Below are 19,869 nucleotides of genomic sequence, written 5' to 3'. Positions count from 1 at the left end.
TTGCGTTCCCTCCGTTCCAACATGGCTTTCTGGCAAACCTTGCCTCTATCTGTAGCGGGGAGGGTAGCCATCCTTAAAATGGTGGTGTTGCCTCGCCTCCTATATCACTTCACGGTCCTGCCGGTTTGGATTCCTAAGGCCATATTTGCAGAACTAGAATCCATAGTCATAGCCTTTATCTGGGGGAGTGGACGGAAGCGAGTGGCTCTGGCCAAACTTCAGAGGCGGTCCACAGACAGAGGCCTAGCAGTCCCGGACTTTGAGGCTTACTACTTGGCAGCACAGCTCCAGTGGTTGGCGCAATGGATAGCCAACAGAGCAGCGACAGGGTTGGGGTAAAGACATTTACTCCCCCAGAGTCTAGATTATACGAACTGTTGTTGGGGTGTCCGGGTACTGGGACGCATGATTCCCTTGAATTTAAAGTCCACGCGCGCTGTTGGAAGAGCTTATTGCGTAAACTTAAGGTAAAGACCCCTTACTCCCCTGACTTACCCCTCTTGTCCCTAACAGCTTTGCCCCATCGGGGTGACTGGGGTGGACTCCAGTCCTGGGTGGAGGCCGGGATACAGACGGTAGGAGCACTATTTAAGGAGGGGACACTGATGCCGTTTAAAGTCCTTCGGACACAATTCGGTCTACAAAGAGGGCACTTCTTATTGTATGGCTCAGTAGTGGCTAGTATCAGGAAACACTGGCTGACATGGACAGGAGAGCTCACTACACAAACAACCTGTACATACTTGGCGACTTCTTCTGGCACCTTTAAGGCAGTTTCTAATCTCTACAGCAGGATTCAGGCGGATAGGACCATACCTTTGACTCAGCTCAAATCGTCTTGGGAAGTAGACCTGGGCACAACTATATCCGATGTGGATTGGGAGCGTATTCTGGGGGGCTTCCCCAAAATGACTCGCAATGCCAGATTTAAGCTGATTAATTTTTATGTACTTCATAGGGCATATCTCACCCCTGAACGGATCAGCAGGTACTTTGAAGCGGAAGGAGTAAATTGCCCGAGGTGCGGGCTAGAGAAGGCGGAATTTAGGCATATGTTCTGGAGCTGCCCTACGGTGGAGGTGTATTGGGCGGAGGTGAGCCGACTAGTGGCTGGAGCGATAGGAAGAGAAATCCCTTGCACAATAGAGCATTGTCTGCTTGGCTGGTTTCCACGCACGGCTAAGTACAAAATAACCAACAGGTTCCGAGACTTGGCCTACGTACTGGCCAAGAGGGAAATAGCGATGTCCTGGAAGAATCCAATTGGGCCGAGACTGCCCCAATGGACCAGAGAGCTAACTAAGTGGGCTGGGTGTGAGAGTGCTGTTTTACATAGTGAGGCCAGAAGGGGTTGGCGGCCCCTGGAGGCGGCGCAAGGTTGGGATGCGATATTAGACTCCTTTAAGGAGGAACACCGATTAGGTCCAGTCCCATGATTGAATGATGATTGGATGCTTTGAGAAGTTACCAATAATCCCAATCCATTGGTACCAATACGGATGACCCCGGGGCAGGTTCATACGGTTGGACTAGAAGGGGTAAATGCTCTCACACTGTGAGCGGAGGGTTGACTCCTTCATAGCACCCCTACATACAATACAACTGTTCAGATATGCTACCAGTATCATCACTGGGGGGTGGGGCACTGTTGGGGAGGTTGAGGGATGGGGGGGTAGGGTAGTTGTTGCAACATCAGATTGCTATTAGTGCAGAGAAGTGTAGATTAAAAAGCCCTTGCTCTCAGAGTCACTGTATATTCTCTTATACTATGTTTACCTACTCACTGGTTGATCGAATTTGCAATAAACTTTGTTTACAAAAAAAAAAGATGAGACATAAATAAAAATTAAGAAATGTCCAACAATCCAAGAATAAATAGCTTTCTATATGCAGTAAAAAATAATTCAATGAATGAACCAGCTTATTTAAGTAAGTGATATATCGGCGTAGTTCCATGGCTGCCAGAAGAATTATGTTGTCTCAAGATTTTAAATCTCCCACCTGTCCCTGCATTCCTGGGACAACAGAGACTCAGAGAGTCGCACAAAGAAACAATCTACCTTTGGTGTCAGTTCACCTCACCACATCACAGTAACATTCTGACGTGTTGCAAATAATACATTGAAAATGGTGTCATTGCATTTGTGTTCAACATGCACTTATTATTGGAAAAACTGGCCAACTGAAATGAACAGTTTGCTAAGCTGGCATTGTCAGTGGTTACAATGGTCAAATAATCATCAATAAACCATGTTTTCCGTGTTGAAGTGTTAAAGCATACCATTTTTGAAAAGGTACATTTTCTAGAATGCCAGTTATTGGAGGATTGAAGAGAGGCTAACACCACATACTCTTCCTCCATTTTTAGTACCTAAAGGATGGTTGCTAATCTAAACATCTTCAGAAATCTAAGCAATGAAAACAAGGACAAACACAGTAGTATTTTGTTGGTAATTAAGTTTTTCTGCAGGGTCACCACAGATTATTTTGCCTCTTTACTGAGCACTATTTTTACTAGCTATAGAATTTTGTGCACTTTACCACTGCTATTCGGTGGTAAAGTGCTTGTAATCCTCCTTTCAACACTGTAAAATTGGTATACACCTGATTAATTTGCTTTTAAGTTCCTGATATATGGTACAGAGTGTACCCAGGGTCTAGAAGTTAATTGCTAGCAGTGGGCTGCAGTACTCATTGTGCCATCCACAGCAGTGGCACTGTAAAGCATGTCTCCAGGCCCACCATTGTAGTCTGGGTGTGCAGTTTTAAACCACAAATTTGACTTGTCAAATTATAACCCCTTTTTGACAGGCTTAAACCTTCCTTTTAAATATTAATAAGTCACCCATAAGTGTGCCTTATTGCCCATAAGATTGGGTGCATGGTATTTAAAAGTAGGACATGTAAATGTTTAATGTAAAACATGTCCTTATAGTGACAAGACCCGGAAAGCTATTTTCACTGTAGCAGAGTTGGCTGTTCCATATCAAAGCACTGGGATACGCTATCAAGTTTAATACATCCATCTAGGAGATAGCTACAAATTCGTTTTTGGGTTATTTGAAACACATGCCCAATTTACTGGTAAAGTCAGATTTGTTATAAATATTTTGGAAAGGGGACTTAAAAAAAGTTACATTTGTCCTGCCTGAAGTCCCCGGAAGCTAAATTAGCATTTTGCTCACCAACGTTTGCCAGCCAGTAATTAGCAGTTCAGTAGGCTTGAATGAAATGTGAATTTGCTCCCAGGATCAAACAATAGACTGCTCTGAATGGGCAGAGAAGACTTATTTGAACCTGACAGAATATGCAGGGTGAGGCGTTGAGGATCATTTTTGACATTAAAGTGTCAAATCCTGCTCGAATGTTACATTCTGCTTGACAGGTCTGTAGCATTTTTTATATGACACTTGGGATGCATTTCAAATAGGTCTTTCCTGTCACAAGCAACTGTTAGCTGACACTTGGCAGTGCCCTTCTTTTCTCCTCCAAGCTAGATGGACCCCAATCACAGTAAGCCTCTTTTTGACATTAGAGTGTCAAATCCTGCTCGAAAGCCACATAATGTTTGGCAGGTTTGGTGAGGTTTTTAATATAACATCTCGGCGCACTTCAAAGGGCAAAGACAGTATACCAAAGCAATACTTGTGTATCACCTGTATGGTTGGAGAAAACTCAGCTTTGGTATACCAGATTTCTGTCATTGGTTGTTTTGGGTACAAGGACTTTAGTCAAACTGGAATTTAGAATTAGATGTTGGAGAACACCAGCATTACCACAGTACACTTCTCAAACACACAGCCAGCTCAGAGCCCACGTTTATTGTGGCAGAAGAATCAGGGAATTTTGAAAATACTAACAGTCCATAGGGTTAGACCCTGGAACCTTTACCCCATCAGTTTGGACATCCCCAACGGTCATCCTACTCACTAGGTTGTGCCAGGCATTAATATGGCATCTTCATGCGCCCACTACAGAACACTTGTTGACCTGTAAAAGAGCAGAAAAACAACTGAATCTGATGTCTGAGGCTTGAGAAGAGTCCTAAAGGACTGGACCTGCTCTCCCTCTTGTACCCACAACAAAGAAGTAGACTGTAAGAGTCCTGCGGCTGACCTGTTCACGTTAAAGTGGTACAACAATCTCCAGTAGTTCTTTCGTGCAAGTGCCCCCGATCACTGGCAACTGGACCTGGACTGGACTCTACTTGACATCTTGTGAGTTTCTAGGTGCCTCCCCTGAGGGAGCTTTAGAAGTGTTGTCCTGTGGTGGATTGGGCCTCAAAGGATTACAGTCAGAAAGTAAAATATTTTGCCCAGGATTAACTTGGTTGACCTGCGCTCTATCGCAGTCAGCATCAAATTTCACCTAGGTCCTGGTGTATTGTTACCATTGACTATTATTGGCACTTTGTATTTCATGGTGCTATTCCTACTTAAACCTTTAGAACTTCATAACTCTGGTTACCCTTTTTGAATTTGTGTAATTTGGTCTAATTTTGCTTATTACATTTTACACTATTTCTCCAATTTGTTTTGGTATTTTTATTGTTTTGCATTTCAACTTTATTACTGTTCTAGTATAGCCTAAATACTTTAAACATTACCTCAAAGTTAAGCTTGCCTATTCTGTCTCATAGCTACTAGAAAGTTGAGCTCGAGTTAAGTTTGTGACTGTAGTGATTCACCCTGACAAGGATTGCAATTATGATTTGAGGTGGCTACTCGCATCGCTGAACTAATATTTCCAGTTTCCTACATATTAATAGTGGAAGGAGTATATGCAGGGCATGGGACTAGTATCTCAGAGTTAGTGTATGTACACAGGGATACATTAAAGGTATGCCAAGCTTGGGAATGCTGAGAAACATCCATGGGCAGCAGCCCAGAAGCACACTGAGCTCATGTTGGACCTCAGAGGACCCTGGATTGGGCTAGCCATAGCAGTCCTTTTGCTGGACCCCTGTGCTCAGCATTGTGAAGAGAGCAATGAAGAAAAGACCACAGATAACAAACATAGATACAAAGAGAGGTGTACTAGTCAGGTTTGAGCACAACTGTCTCAACTGTACATGAAGAGTTGCTGTTTTGGGCAGGCCATCTTCGCTGTGTGAATACTAGGGGCTCAGCGAATGTTGGCGAACGGCTAGGTTAACAAGGTCACATCTTCAGCAGCCCCTCTCCACTCCTGGAGAAGGCAGTTAGGTGGACTGAGGCTTTCTTCAGCATAGCAGAACATCATTGTGGGTACGATCAGCAGCAAAGCTGCCAAATAGAGGTTTAGCAAAGCTCTGGCTAGATAGAAGTAAATAGGTAGTGCATCTGCTGGTGCGCTAGTCTCTTGATAGTGTTCTACAACAAGGGGTCCATGCACATCCAAGTTTAGAAAATAATAAGTGAGCAGCTGGGATGTTCCATGGTATAGTTACAAAAGTGGAGCTACTAGAAGTGTATGGGGTAGAAGGAACCTTTGTGTATGTACATTGTTCCCAGTTGAGTAATCCAGGACTTCTGTAGTAGGAAGCAAGACATATTCCCTCTAGACTAGCTCAAGTAAAGTTAGGAAACATCAGGAAGAGGAAGCAGGCATCGGGGTTCTCCTGAGTGGGCTGTATTCATCTGCCATCTTACACCCTCCTCCTATTCTCAACCCAAAGTGGAAGTGGAAGCTTTGAAACCACATTTCAATAGGCTACACAATAGATCAGACACTTGGAAATTAATAGTGCCCCCAAGGTTACAGACCTTTGTAAAGCAAATCTTTCCACCTTCTCAAAGATATTTGAAACGCCTTCAGGTGTGGATCCCACCTTTTTCTCTGCTGGTTAGATAGGATTTTTCCCTCATGTTGAACATATTGCCCACAGTTTCATAGGTATGCCTTGTCCTTCCCATATTGCTCAAGAGTGTAAGGAAAAGGCACTCCACTTGGTATGATGGAGGAGGTCATCCGCATATAGAGCATAGAATCCTTTGACAACCAACTCCCAGGGAATGCTTGTGTCTCCCAGATTTCCTTTTATGCTGTAGAGTGAGCCATCTACTAATTTTAGTGGACTCATCCCTCTGGACAACAGGCAAACTGTGGCCTCTCATGATAAGGGCATAGATTGCTGTGGCACACAACAAGAATTTCAAAGCAAGAGAAGTATACCATGGTTTACCTGAGTTTCCAAATGTAAATTACTGTTAGTTTGGGTTGTCACCTGCAGATATCAGTTCCTCGCTACTTTTCCGTCCCCTGTAGCGTGATCCATTTTAAAACCATCTTCTATCAGCTGTTGCTCCAGGGCCATTTGATAAACAGAGAGATGGAGTATGCACCATGATTTCGGGCTTCTTCAAAGGGAGAACAATTAAATTGTTTATAAGGTGTACACAGGCCTTCAACCTGTAGAAGGTGGAATGATTCCACTCTGCCCTGCCGAGTCTCTGTTTGATGCAACCAAAAACGGAAATAGCAGCAACAAGAGAACTTACCCTTTTCCAAAAACTCATCTTGATAGTTGCTGTGTCGAGGTGTACAGTCTCCAATATTACCACCGCTTGATGGAGGTTTCCCCATTTCCGGGCCTGGCATACATGGTGATATGTAGGGACATATTTACCAGAAATATATTGGACTGACAAAAGGAACTACTTTGATGAGATATTAAGACTGTATGAAAGTTATTTTTGATTGTTATCTTCATATACTAAACTACAAGATTTTCTACAGCTCAAGCCCCCTCTCTTGGTGTGGATGTGGACTGCTGGGGGAATTACAGACCATTAGATGCACCAGTCCCTTTGCTAGACCCTTCTGGCGGGGAAACGTAGCAGCTATGATGGAGGTACTGAGCTAGCCTATCCCAGATGGTGTTCCTTTTGTTATCTTGGGTTTGCTGTCACCTCTGCTAGCATGGCTAGCGCTGTCCAATAAGATTCCGATATGGAATTGTCAGGGGTGGCAAAACTGACTTTAGCCTCAGTGGAAGAAGAAACCTTGCCCCTATTGCACAGTGGCACCTCAAACTTCGGAGAAGTTACAATGAATCCGAAATAGTGAATTTAGAGAATTCTAATCTATGTGGGGCCCATGCCTCTCTTGTTTTTCTCTGGGCATCCCCACACATTCATACCTGCCCATCATGCCAGAAAACCCTGGATGTGTTCTGATGCTGAACTGTATGCGAATTGAGCCATTGGAAAATGCACTGTAATTTATGTTTTATGCTGAATAAACGTTGAGTATACGGATAATCCCATAAATGCTAAAGCGTCATTATATTTCATGTTAGGAGAACCAAAGGTACCTCATGGTTGTTTCCCGGTTATTGATGAGGGGAATGGAACGCTGTGGAGGTGAGCTGCTGCATTCCTAAAAATGAGTCTGTCCTCCGTTAGATCACTTGAAAATGGAGTATTGGAGCTTACGGTTCCCCTTGTTAGAGTACAATAAAAAGGCATGAGGAGAGAGCAGGGAATAGATAACCTTTAAAATTTTGGCAAAGTTAGAGACCAGGAGCGGACTGGAGAGTGAGAAGAGATTTAGAGAAGACTGCATTACGGCAAATCCTCCGCCCCAACAAATGTGAAGAAAACCTTATATTGAGACTAGGTGTTACTGAAAAAGTTGGCCATGCTGTGTAATAAAATGCAAGGTTACATCCCAGCATGCCTAAAACAGAATGCACAACCTGAATAGCACAGAAATACTAAGACATCTGTGTTTCATTGGGAAAAATATGTTTGCAGTTGCTAGGTATAGTAGGCAGAGGTGGTGCAGTCCTGGGCCTATAGTAGACAGAGGTGGCGTAGCCCTGGGCAAGTCTCCCACTGAAAGATATCAGAGAACAATGCCTTTCTCAGGCACAATAAATAGCACTAATTAAACAATCATAGGCAAAGCCAGTAGTTCTTGCCTATTAGACCTATTGGCTTTGTTAATGCTTTTAGCCATGCTGAACCGCATTGTGGCTGCTGTGCACCAGGGCAAAAAAAAGACCTAATCACAAGATCATTGTGTCATTTTGTAGGCATGCGCACACATTCATCACACTCCATGCGCTTATAAAGGGCACTGTTTTGTCTTTTTACTTACAGATCTGAGGTAAAATGGAGCTTAACGTGCTTTTTAAAATAAAAATAAATAGTTGATGAGCTTATTGCAGGAGAGGGCCTGGGGGAAGCAACATGGGCAGAGAGAAGCAACAAGTAGGAGAGAACATGGGTGAAGGACAGCACTATGGAGTGTGGGGGCAGCAGTACACGGTGAAAGAGAGCAACATGGAGTGCCGGAGCAGAAGCAGAAGGACGAGAGAACAGCACACGTGTGAGTGGTGGGAGAGAAGCACATGAATAGAGAGTGAGGGGGTTAAAAGCACACAAGCGAAAACGCTGAAAATCATGTGCACTCTGATGGAGTGCTTAAAAAGAACAAAGTAGATCTCTAAGAGTGTGCAGAGCATGCCCATAAGCCAGCCAATCAGTATTATGACTAAAGAGGCTATGCTTCATGGTAAAGACAAACACAAGACTGACAAAAAAGCATGTAATAAGAAGCAGGAAAATGACAGGAAAGAAACTAATGGTAAGCAATGGGAGTTCTTCAAGCCCACGTATGTTCTTGGAAAGCCCACAGCATGTCATGTGCAGTCTGGAAGGCCTGACCTAAAAATAATCTTTTCAGGTTGGTAACAAAAAACATAGAAAGAGCAGCCATAGGGAGCTTTTAGTTCAAGGAGTGCAAAAATTAAGAAGAAATGTTTAGTTAAAAGTAGAAATGAAAACTAATCTCTGGCTAAGTTTGCATTTATGTTGACCAGCATAAAACAATCTATCAATCAATCAGTCAGTATTTGTAACGGGTGGCTACTTACCCGTGAGGGTCTCAAGGCGCTGGGTGGCGGGGGTGGGTGGAGAGGTCGGGGGCTCTCATCCGAAAAGCCAAGTCTTGATATTCTTCCTGAAGATGGTGAGCGACGGGCTTTGTGTGAGGTGCAGGGGGAGGTTGTTCCAGCTCTTTGCTGCAGTGTAAGTGAAGGACTGTCCTCCAGCTGTGGTTTTGCAGATGCGAGTGATGGTGGCCAGGACCATCTGGGCAGAGCGGAGGGATCTGGCGGGGGTGTGGAAGAAGACACAGTGGTTCAGGTAAGCTGGTCCTGCATTGTGTATTGCCTTGTTCATGTGGGTGAGAAGCTTGAAGGTGATTCGGTTCTCGAACGGTAGCCAGTGGAGGGTCCTCAGGTGTTGGGAAATGTGTTCTCGGCGAGAGAGGTCCAGAATGAGTCTGGCGGCGGCGTTCTGGATGAGTTGTAGTCTTTTGATATTCCTGGTTGAGGTGCTGGCGTAGAGAGCATTGCCAAAATTGAGCTTGCTAGTGACTAAGGCGTGGATGACTGTCCTGCAACAGTCTGCTGGGATCCATCTGAAGATCTTCCGAAGTTTGTGGAGTGTGTGCCAGCAGGAGGAGACGACACTCACTCACTGTTTCACTAAAACATCTACAGTGTATGTGATGTGGCTGCCCCCTTTAGTGGTTCTTGCAGATGTTGATAGTCTACTATCTTAATTTCCTCAAGGGTAAATCTACTAAATGCCTACTGGCCAAACTCACATCATGGGTTCAGTTTATTTTTTCAGTGGCAGATTATTATTTATAAGTCTCCTGACATTTTTCTATTTTGTCTCCATCTGCAAGTGTGTAATAGTTTTCAAATAAATACAACTTGTGTGGATGTGTGTGCATACACTTACCTTGCTTGGTAAAGGCAAGCATTGTAAAGGTATCCGTTTGGTGAAGTCATACAAGTTAATAAACAGGCGTAGAGACAGAAGTTAAATGTGACCCTGAAGCTGCAGTTTACTGCAGGCTCCAGTACCAACAGCCTGCAAAACATACTATTTTATAAACGGTTCTTGATAATCTACATCATGCTTTTTTTAACCCCTTCTGTGCCACGGATGTAACCGTTACATTGTGGTACTGACCCACGGAGGTAGGGCGCTAACCCTTCCCCGTGGGCCGCCCACCCACACACCCCAGCAGGGATGGCAGCGGAAGCACATCTGCTGACACCCCCTAGGTGACATTTAATGACATCAGTGCACACTGCATGGTCAGGTCATCAGATGACGCCCCTAACATGCTAGAAGCTATGCTTCCAGTTTGTCATCGGAAAAACTGGTGAGTTTCTCCTTGGGGAGGGGGAGGTCAGAGAGGTATCGGAAGAAAGGAAAGCCTTTTCCTTTCCTCCGATGTCTCTTTGAGCATTTATGCGATCGTACAGTAGGAATGGGCACTAGACACCAGGACTTTTTTTTTTGGAATGTGTTTTTGGGGAGCATTATGTTAGCTATTTCTCCCCTCCTGGGGGCAGATCGGCTTTTTATTCGTTTTTTTTGTTTTTTTTTATGCCGATCTGCTTCCAAAGGGGCAGAAACCACTAGACACCAGGGATTCATTTTATAGTTACTTTGTTGATTGGGGGTGGCCCCTGGGCAAGGGTTGCTCCCCATGGGGGCTGGGGCAGATTGGCCAATCTTTCTTAGGCCCATCTGCCCCCAAGGGAGGCAGAAACTACTAGGCACCAGGGATTGTGTGTGTGTTTTGTTGGGGGGGGCACCCCTTGGACAAGGGCCGCTCCCCATTGGGGCACATTACTGATGGCCATTTCAGCCCCCCTTGGAGGCAGATCGGCCTATTTCTGTTACATCCATGTGCCCACAAGGGGGGCAGAAACCACCTAGGCACCAGGAATTGTTGTGTGTGTGTTTTGTTTGGGGGGGCAGCCCCTTGGGCAAGGGTCGCTCCCCACCGGGGGCACTACTGTTGGCCATTTCTGCCCCCCTTGGGGGTCAAATCGGCGTATTTTTATTAGGCTTATGTGCCCTCAAGGGGGGCAGAAATTACTTAGTCACCAGGGATTGTTATGTGTGTTTTTTGTTTGGTGGGGCCGCCCCTTGGGCAAGAGTCGCTCCCCGTTGGGGGGGCATTCATTTTAGCCATTTTGGCCTATTTTCTTTAAGGCCCATCTGCCCCCAAGGGAGCATAAAGCCCACTAGACACCAGGGATTTAAATAAATGGGCACAAAGTTGTTCTGCCCACCTGGGGGCAGATGGGGTAATTACCCCCAATCCACCCGGGGGGGCAGGGGTGTTGGGGCAGAAAGCCTACTAGATGCCAGGGAATTAGAAAAATGGAGGGCTGGGGGCTGCAAACCACTATGGGCATGGCTATGCCACCTTCCCCAACTGAAGGAGGTAACAGTCTTTCAGCCCCCCACCCCTGCAAACTAAAACATCACATCCCAATAGCAAGCATGAGGACATTTGACTCTTTTGGGTTTTGATTGTACATATGGGCAAAGAGGGCTTGGCTAACTCCCAATATTGTCCCACTTAGAATGGTGAGTGGCTGCACTTTTTGGTCTTTGGCACACTGCCACCTAGAAAAACCTTCCAGACCTAGACACATCTGAAAACTAAACATCTGGGTGAGTGCAAGTTGGTGTGCTTCACATGCACCCCACACCGTTTTCTTACCCACAATGCCCTTCAAACCTCCAGCTTTGCTTGAAATCATACATTTTCTGTACATAGAACCTCTGGAATCCACAGGAATCCACACAATTCCTACCACCCAGCATTGTCGTATCTATACCAATAAAAAAATACTGCCCTTTTGGACCCACTTTGGTTCCCCCTCAGTTTTTACATGTTTTTGGCCCTTCCCTGTCACAGATACTTGGCCCACCTCCACAAGTGAGGTATCATTTTTATTGGAAGACCAAGGGAAATTTCTGAAATGTCTGAATTTGGTAGGTTTCCCTTGATGGCTGCAGGGCCAAGAACTAAAACTGCAGGTGCCTCCCTTGCAAAAACAGGTCGTTTTGTAATAGATAATTTTGATGTGTCCATGTAGTGTTTTGGGCCGTTCCCTGTTGTGGGCACTAGATCCACCCGCACAAGTGAGGTACCATTTTTATCAGGAGACTTGGGGGAATGTTGGGTGGAAGGAAGTTTGTGGCTCCCCTCAGATTCCAGAACTTTGAAGCATCAAAATGTGAGAAAAAGTGTTTTTAACCAAATTTTGAGGTTTGCAAAGGATTCCTGGTGACAGAACCCAGTGAGAGCCCCACATGTCACTCAATCCTGGATTCTCCTAGGTGTCTAGTTTTCAAAAATGTGTAGGTTAGGTAGGTTTCCCTAAATGCCCGCTGAGCTACAGCCCAGAATCCACAGCTAGACACTTTGCTAAAAACAGTTTTCAATGGAAAAAAGTGTGATGTGTCAGTGTTGCATTTTGGGGCATTTTCTGTTGTGGGGACCAGGTTTTCTCACACACGTTAGGTGCCATTTTTATCAGGAAACTTGGGGGGAACACAGAATAGAAGAACAAGTGGTGTTTCCAATTGTCTTTCTCAACATTTGTGCCTTCCACATGTAAAACAGTGTGTAAGAAATAAGTTGTTTTGAGAATTGCCCTGTAATTCACATGCTAGTATGGGGACCCTAGAATTCAGAGATGTGCAATTAACCACTGCTTCTAAACTCCTTATCGTGTGCTCATTTCAGAAATACATAGGTTTCCTTGTTACCTATTTTTCACTCTATATTTTACCAAAAGAATTGCTGTATACCCGGCATACAATGAAAACCCATTGCAAAGTGCAGCTTATTTATTGGCTCTGGGTACCAAGACTCTTGATGAACCTACAAACCCTATATATCCCCGCAACCAGAAGGGTCCAGCAGACATACCAGTATATTGCTTTCGAAAATATGCCATAGATGGAAAAAGTTACAGAAGATAACAGAGACAGAAATGGCAGTTTTTTCCACTTCATTTCAATTTGTTTTTATTTCAACTGTTACTTTCTATAGGAAAACCTTAAAGCATCTACACAAATGACCCCTTGCTGATTTCAGAATGTTACCTACTTTTCAGAAATGTTTAGCTGTCCTGGATCCACCATTGGTTTCACACCATTTCTGTCACTAACTGGAAGGAGGCTGAAAGCACAAAAAATAGTAAAAACTGGGCATGGCCCAGTAAAATGTGTAAACTGTGTTGAAAAATGAGGTTTTCTGCTTTAAGTCTGCCTGACCCTGAAAGCTGGGAAGATGATGATTTTAACACCGCAAATCCTTTGTTGATGCCATTTGCAGGGGGAAAAAAACGACATGTTTTCTTCTGCAGCACTCCCCCCTCCAGAGGATCCCACGAACGTACCTTTAGAATCCCCAGAATGTTGGAAAAAAAGAAACAAATTTGGCGTGGATAGCTTATTTGAACAAAATGTTATGAGGGCCTAAGCGCAAACTACCCCAAATAGCCAAAAAAGGCTTGCCGCAGGAGGGGGGAAAGACCTGGCAGCGAAGGGGTAAAGAAGAACATGGGCATTTTGAAAAAAACATTATATGGTCTCCCTTACATGTTATGTCCAAGCCAGGTAGGAAAGATACATTTTTTATTGTGTTATTCTTTCAAACAAGCAATGTTGTGTGCATTTGGAAAACAGCTACCATTATGAAAACAAAACAATACGCATTTATACAATTATTGTATTAAATGCAGATTTCCATCACTCAGCATATTCAATTGCCAAACAATAAATTAAAGTAACTGAGTTTTCTAGCTTTTACTAAAGTGATGCATGTAGTGGAAAACACATTCATCAAAGGAATACTTACAGTACATAAGCATCCAACAGAAATCCATCCCAATAGAAAACTAAATTGAATTGTTAACTACTACAAAGTATCAGTAGAGTTCTCAAAGAAATAAAAACATGTGTACTAAGGTGCTTTCTTTCGTGTTAGAGGAACACATTTTATTACTCGCGTTAAGAACTTTAAAAGCAGACAGCCCCTGGTCAATAGACAAATGGGCCGGGGATGTTTGTTTGCATGCTCTAATGATAACACCATGCTTTCTTCACTGGCTACTTGACCCTCAAATCTTAGTAGTTTGTTAAAAAACAAAATGACAGCTTCTTGCGTCCAGGTGGAAGTCATGCTGTGACAGCTAGTGAAGCATGTCTTGTTAAAAGCAACCTATAAACAAAACATATCCTTTCATGCATAAAAATGTACCTCAGAAAACTCAAACAAATTCTAGTAAAAGTGACTGCAGAATCCACAAAACGCCTTATAGAAGCCATACAGAGAGCAGTGGGGGAGGAGACAGCTTTGACACATATCCTGTTGAAGTGCTTCACAAAAAAAGGGGAAAAAAGAGTTCCCAAAAAGTGAGCAGTTGTGGACGTATATAAGTAGCCACTCATGGAGGTGGTAAACAGGCTATGCTCAACAGAAAGGACTAACTCATGCTGGACAACCAAAAACAAATAAAGCCAGCGAACAGAAAGCATGCAAATGTGAATGTCTAAAGGCAAAGCTAATGAGAAGCAATGGGCGGAATATATTTCTAGATCAGCTTCAGCTTTTAGCATGTCCCCAAAATGTATTTGCGACCAGACAGCTGTGCTGCATGGTAGGTAGACTTCAAACTAAAAAGGAGGAACTCTGTAGAAATTAATGGATGGCACATGTTACTGTTATTGGGGTAAGCCAGGTTTGATAATATGAATAGCTTTAGCAACATTTGTATGGCTGTGTATTGCTGTTAAATGTTACGAGTATCATAATACATGCATATTGTTGGACGGTGTGATTGTTTTACATTTTGTTAGCACCTAGAAACTGTCACCTGTTGGTAACGGCTCTAAATAATATGGTGAATGTTGGTAGGGGATGTTTTTTTTTAATGCTGTGTTCTTCTCTACCTCCATCGCAAAATAATTTAAAGGAAATAAGGCACCCTTTACTGTAAACACTTTAAGGTCACTTTTATTGGCGCAGGCACTAGACTGAGAGCTATCCTGTATCTTGATTATCTCGCTCACTCAATTACTTGACTTCATGACCAGTTTGACAGGGAGCTCGCTGAGGTAGTGAGAGCCAGTGAAAGTGTCAGACATCAACATCTGGTCTTGAGGGTTTGAGGAAGGGACGCCCTAAATACGTCAGGTGTGTCACAAGTGCACCGCTACTGTACACATGTGCCTAGACAGGATGGCAAAACATCTCTGTTAGCCCGGTGTGCACTCTTTCAGAAAATGCACCATTTTGCTGAAGTTATTGAAATTCTTTGCATAGGTGAATACTGTAATCATTATTTGGCTTATATTTGTGAATGTGTTATTTAGATGTGCATTTACTAAACCAGAATAAACATGTAAAACTATTGTGTAATTAGGAATTTCGGACATCATCTTTCTTGCAGTTCCCTAGAATTCTTTATTCGCTATTAAGTCGATCGTCTCATGGGACTAGTGGGAAGGTACTTTTATTAGTAATCCTTTTTGCAGTAATTCCAGTGGAAAATGGAGGCATGTATCACCTAATTCATGGTGCTTTGCCAAATTTTTGTTAGGTGAGCAAAGTCTATGCCACGGTTACCATCCTACCTGTTACACTCTAGTATTCTTTTTCCCTGATAATTGCCAGGATTCAATGCCACACAATTCCACACCACTCAACATAATTCCAGTCCACGCAATTCCACTCCACAGCATATAACTCCACACCAAACCACATAATTCCACTCCACGACACACAATTCCACTACACACCACATACATCCAACACACACCACAAAATTCCACATCATGCGATAAATTCATTGCAATGTCACGCCACATAAATCCCCTTCATGCCACTCCACAACACATACCACTCTACATAATTACACTCCATGACACACAATCCCACTCAACGTAATTCCACTACACACAATACCACATAATTCATTTCCACATAATTCAGTACACAAAGCTCCATTCAACGCCACACAATTCAAGGACACACAATTCAAAGCCAATCAATTCCACGCCACACAGTTCCACTCAAACCCACATAATTCCACTCCACACCTCAAAATTGCAATCCACCCAATATAATTCAACATTATTACACATAGTTCGAATCCAAGCCACTCCACACAAATCCATACCGTACAACATAATTACACTCTGGCGCTGTTAAATGTCAACGCTCCAAATAGCTAGGTTGCGTACTCTTGAATCCAGCCCTGCCCTTTGAAATCCACTGCCAGGCACTCTCTGCCCCTTTAGCTCTCTTTTGTGGGTTCCTGCTTTCTTCCTTTGTGAGTTTTCCATCTTTCACTTCCTTTGTCTTTCCGGTTTGTGTGTTTTTCCCTCTCATGCTTTCAGAAAGTATCTGCCTACTGTCAACCACCGGATCAAATTAAGCACTGGGTGCTGCCCCTCGTTTACCAGGGCTGTGGATCTCCAGTGTCTTAAGGTCTCATTCTGATGAGTTGTTTAGTGTGTGTGTGTGTGTGTGTGTGTGTACGTATGTATATGTGTGTGTGTGTATATATATATATATATATATATATATATATATATATATATATATATATTTGATTGCATGTGTGTATATCCCACCATTCAATGTCTTTTTAAGTTCTCTCATGGCTGCAGCTTTTGTTTTAAAGCTGAGAATAGTTTGTGTTTTAACAGCCTCGTTTGTAATAGTATTTCAGTAGGCCTGAAAATGTGTAAGGCAATGGTTAGTCTTGGGGTTACATATATGGTTACACTGCATTACTTTCTGCCATTCTGTTTTCATGTTGTTATGCCCTCTAAGGGCTGACTGTATGGTTACATGACCATGTTTCTTACAAATGCTATTTTCATTGTGGTGTCCTTTAGGGGCTGTTCTGAGCAATACAGTCCAGATACTACAATATTTGCTGCACTAAGAAACTTACCCCATAATGCTTTGCGGGGCATTCCTTTTACAACAGATTTTTGCCCATAACTCACCATCTGGTGGGCCTAGAACAATGGACCACCATAAAAAATTTCAGCAGGACGCACTCTGTCTAGAGCATCTCTGGGTCCCCACACTAGGTTGGGGGGAGACCCCAAAATATTAAACCCACCCCCCACCAGACAGTGTCTTTTGAAGTTCTCTCAAGGCTGGAACTTTTGTTTTACAGCTGGGCGTAGTTTGTGTTTTAAGGGCTTTGTTTGTAATATTATTCTAGTAGGCCTGAATACAAAACAAAGTGGCTGTGCGCAAGGTTCGCACCTCCTATACATAAAGTATATTGTTATAAGGAAAACAATGTCCATATGTTGCATAAAGTACTGCTGATGGTGCCAAACTGGTAAGAGCCCAACCACTTGGGGTGCCGTTGTGTCAGTTGATAAATCAAGCAACACCTAAAAATTCAATATATACCAAGGCACACCAAAAAAAGTCAATTCCTTCTTGTTTTAGCAGTCAGAATTCCAGTTTGCTGTGAATATATGGTAGCGATTTTATTCCTCAAAATAATTCATAGAGGTAGCAACCATCATAAGTCCAGGGATACAACAGCCAACACATGTTTCGTCAACAAGATTCTTTCAAGGCCCAAGACTAGGTATATCCCAATATCACCATAATTTCACATGTAGTACATCAGTTTCTGAGCGAACAAAGATCTTGAAAATAGGATGGTCATATCTATATAAATCAATCATGTGTTCGAGCCAAAACACACGACCATGATAAGTCGTTCGGACACCGTGACCATGATGCTCAAAGTATTGCGGCTTTTTGGTGTGCCTTGGTATAACAATATTGTATTCCAGTAGGTCTGCTAGGCCTGAAATGTGTAATGCACTACGTCCTCTAGAGGCTAAATATATATTTTCACTGCATTATGTTCTGCCATTCGGTTTTCATGTGGTTATGCCCTTTAGGGGCTCACTGTATGGTTACATGACCATGTTTCTTACAAATGTTATTTTTATAGTCTAGTGGCTGTTCTGAGCATTACAGTCAAGATACTACAACATTTGCTGCACTTGGAAACTCTCCCCATAATGCTTTGTGGGGAATTCGTTTTACAAAACCTTTTTGCCCATAACTCACCGCATGATGTGCTCTTTCTGTGTAGGTCATCCCTGGGTCCCCTCACTAGATTGAGGGGACCCCAAAATAATAATATGTTATATAATAAATAATGGCAATATTTTCATTTTTTGCTGGAGATAGAGGAAGAAGGTAAATAGAAGTGCATTAGTTATATGCAGAGCCACTGGAATTATGCGGCAGAGTTGCCAAATTTATGCGCCAAGAAAAGCCCAGCTATGCATTTACAACGCCAATAGCTCGAACTAAGGCAAATGCGAGACCTATTGTATTGCAAATGTTTGTTTTTCTTGAAACAACTTGAGATGAAAAACTCAGCATTTTATTATGAAAACCCACATCTTCATGAAATACAGCTAGTTATGTTTTTTTGTCAATTACAGTACTTTTGCAAAATAAATAAGCTGCATCTCCCTAAACTGCTACTAATTTAGAAGTCTTGTTCTGAGAGAATGTCTGGTGCAAAGCAATGTTGTGGTGTTACAAAACGAGGGTTTGGCTAGATCTGAAATGAAAAGAAGCGTTCAGAGTGATACTCAGTGATCCTTTTACCCATGCAGACACTAAGTAATAGTCTGCCCTGTAGGAGGGTGAGGCAATTACTTTGCTCCTTCTAAATAGAGCCGTGTGTCCCAGAAGTCAGATGATTTAGACATTACGGGAGTTCTAGTCCTGCGCTTCTGCTGCTCGAGCTAGGCTTGTTCTTGGAGTAATAATGACTTAAAGTAGTTAGTATTTTGTGCTATCAGCCGCCGTCGTTCACAATTACAATTTTCAGTCCTAGAAATGCACTCCTTTATGCAATGAGAGTGTAGGAAAGGCTTCTGCATCTAGTAGTTTCATGTCGCATCAAACGTTAGACACGGGCAAGTTTCATGGAGATTGTGTTTTAATGACATCTTTCTGCTCTGTGTTTCAGACTTTACAGCGCTTGCAGCTCAAGCCGTTTCAGTTGTCTTCGCCAAGTTGCCTTCAGTAATTGCGAGCCTGCTACCGTCAGTCAAGTACTTCTTCCTTCTGTCTGAGCAGAAGCTGTCAGATTGCCATCCCAGGTCCAAGGAAGCTGGTCTCCTTGTGTGGAGTACACTCACCATCCTGAGTCAGGTGCTAAAGGACGGAAGCACTGCGGAACATCTAACAGGGGCACTACTCAACAGATGGAGCTTGGAGAGGCTGGGCACAATCAGTGTCTGTTTGGAAGCTATCCTGACCATGCATGAGAGCAGTCTTCAGCAAGACACGCAGAGGGTCGTGCAAAGCATTGAAAAACAGCGCCCGAGATGGATCCAGAACCAGATTCTGAAAGCAAAACGATTGAGCATGGAAGGGTAAGATCCGCTCTATTGTACAAAATATTAGTGGAATGCCAGTCATTCCAAAGTATGTACAGCCCAAGGAAATGCATGTTACCTAAAAGGTCCTTGATTGCCACCGCATCACATGCGAATGTCTATGACACATTTTAAAATCAATGCTCAACAAATGACTTGCTCATCATAACTGCGATGAAAAAAATGAGCTGGCTCTGAAACCTTGTGTGAACTGGACCTCACTGCTTTATTATACTTCTGCTACCCAGTAATAATCAGCAAAATTAAACTGCGATAAAACGAGCGATATAGTGGACTTCATTCCCATTCACTAGAGTCTTATACAAGTGCCCTCTTCCCTGTTGGTATTTAATGTCTTAACATACAACTGCTCTGAATGTGCTCTTTCCACCAGTGTCCCATTGCTGATAAGTACAGGGAATTTGGTGGTCACTCTCTGGCTCTGCTTGAATCTGTTTGAACATTCTGAAAATTAAGATTAAAAAAGTTAATCCAATGAAGATACAGCACGCTAGTACTGTGGAGAGATAATATTTTGAGTGGGCACAGTTTGGAACAAGTGCCACAGTTTCACTGTCCGGAGATACACTTGGTCCAAACT

General features: G+C 43.2%; 1 protein-coding gene across 2 annotated transcripts in view; it reads left to right on the top strand.

Moving 5' to 3' along the window:
* The window catches only part of KIAA0825 (KIAA0825 ortholog), a 2,111,807-nt gene that overhangs the window by 1,401,386 nt on the left and 690,552 nt on the right, over window positions 1-19,869 (top strand). For both annotated transcript variants that reach the window (XM_069225418.1, XM_069225426.1), the window contains exon 17: window positions 18,857-19,265. In XM_069225418.1, the coding sequence (XP_069081519.1) occupies window positions 18,857-19,265 (409 nt within the window). The remainder of the gene's footprint in view (window positions 1-18,856; window positions 19,266-19,869) is intronic.

Source organism: Pleurodeles waltl, chromosome 1_1 (genome assembly GCF_031143425.1).
Source record: "Pleurodeles waltl isolate 20211129_DDA chromosome 1_1, aPleWal1.hap1.20221129, whole genome shotgun sequence".
NCBI lineage: Eukaryota > Metazoa > Chordata > Amphibia > Caudata > Salamandridae > Pleurodeles > Pleurodeles waltl.
This window is presented reverse-complemented; position numbering and strand designations above follow the sequence as displayed.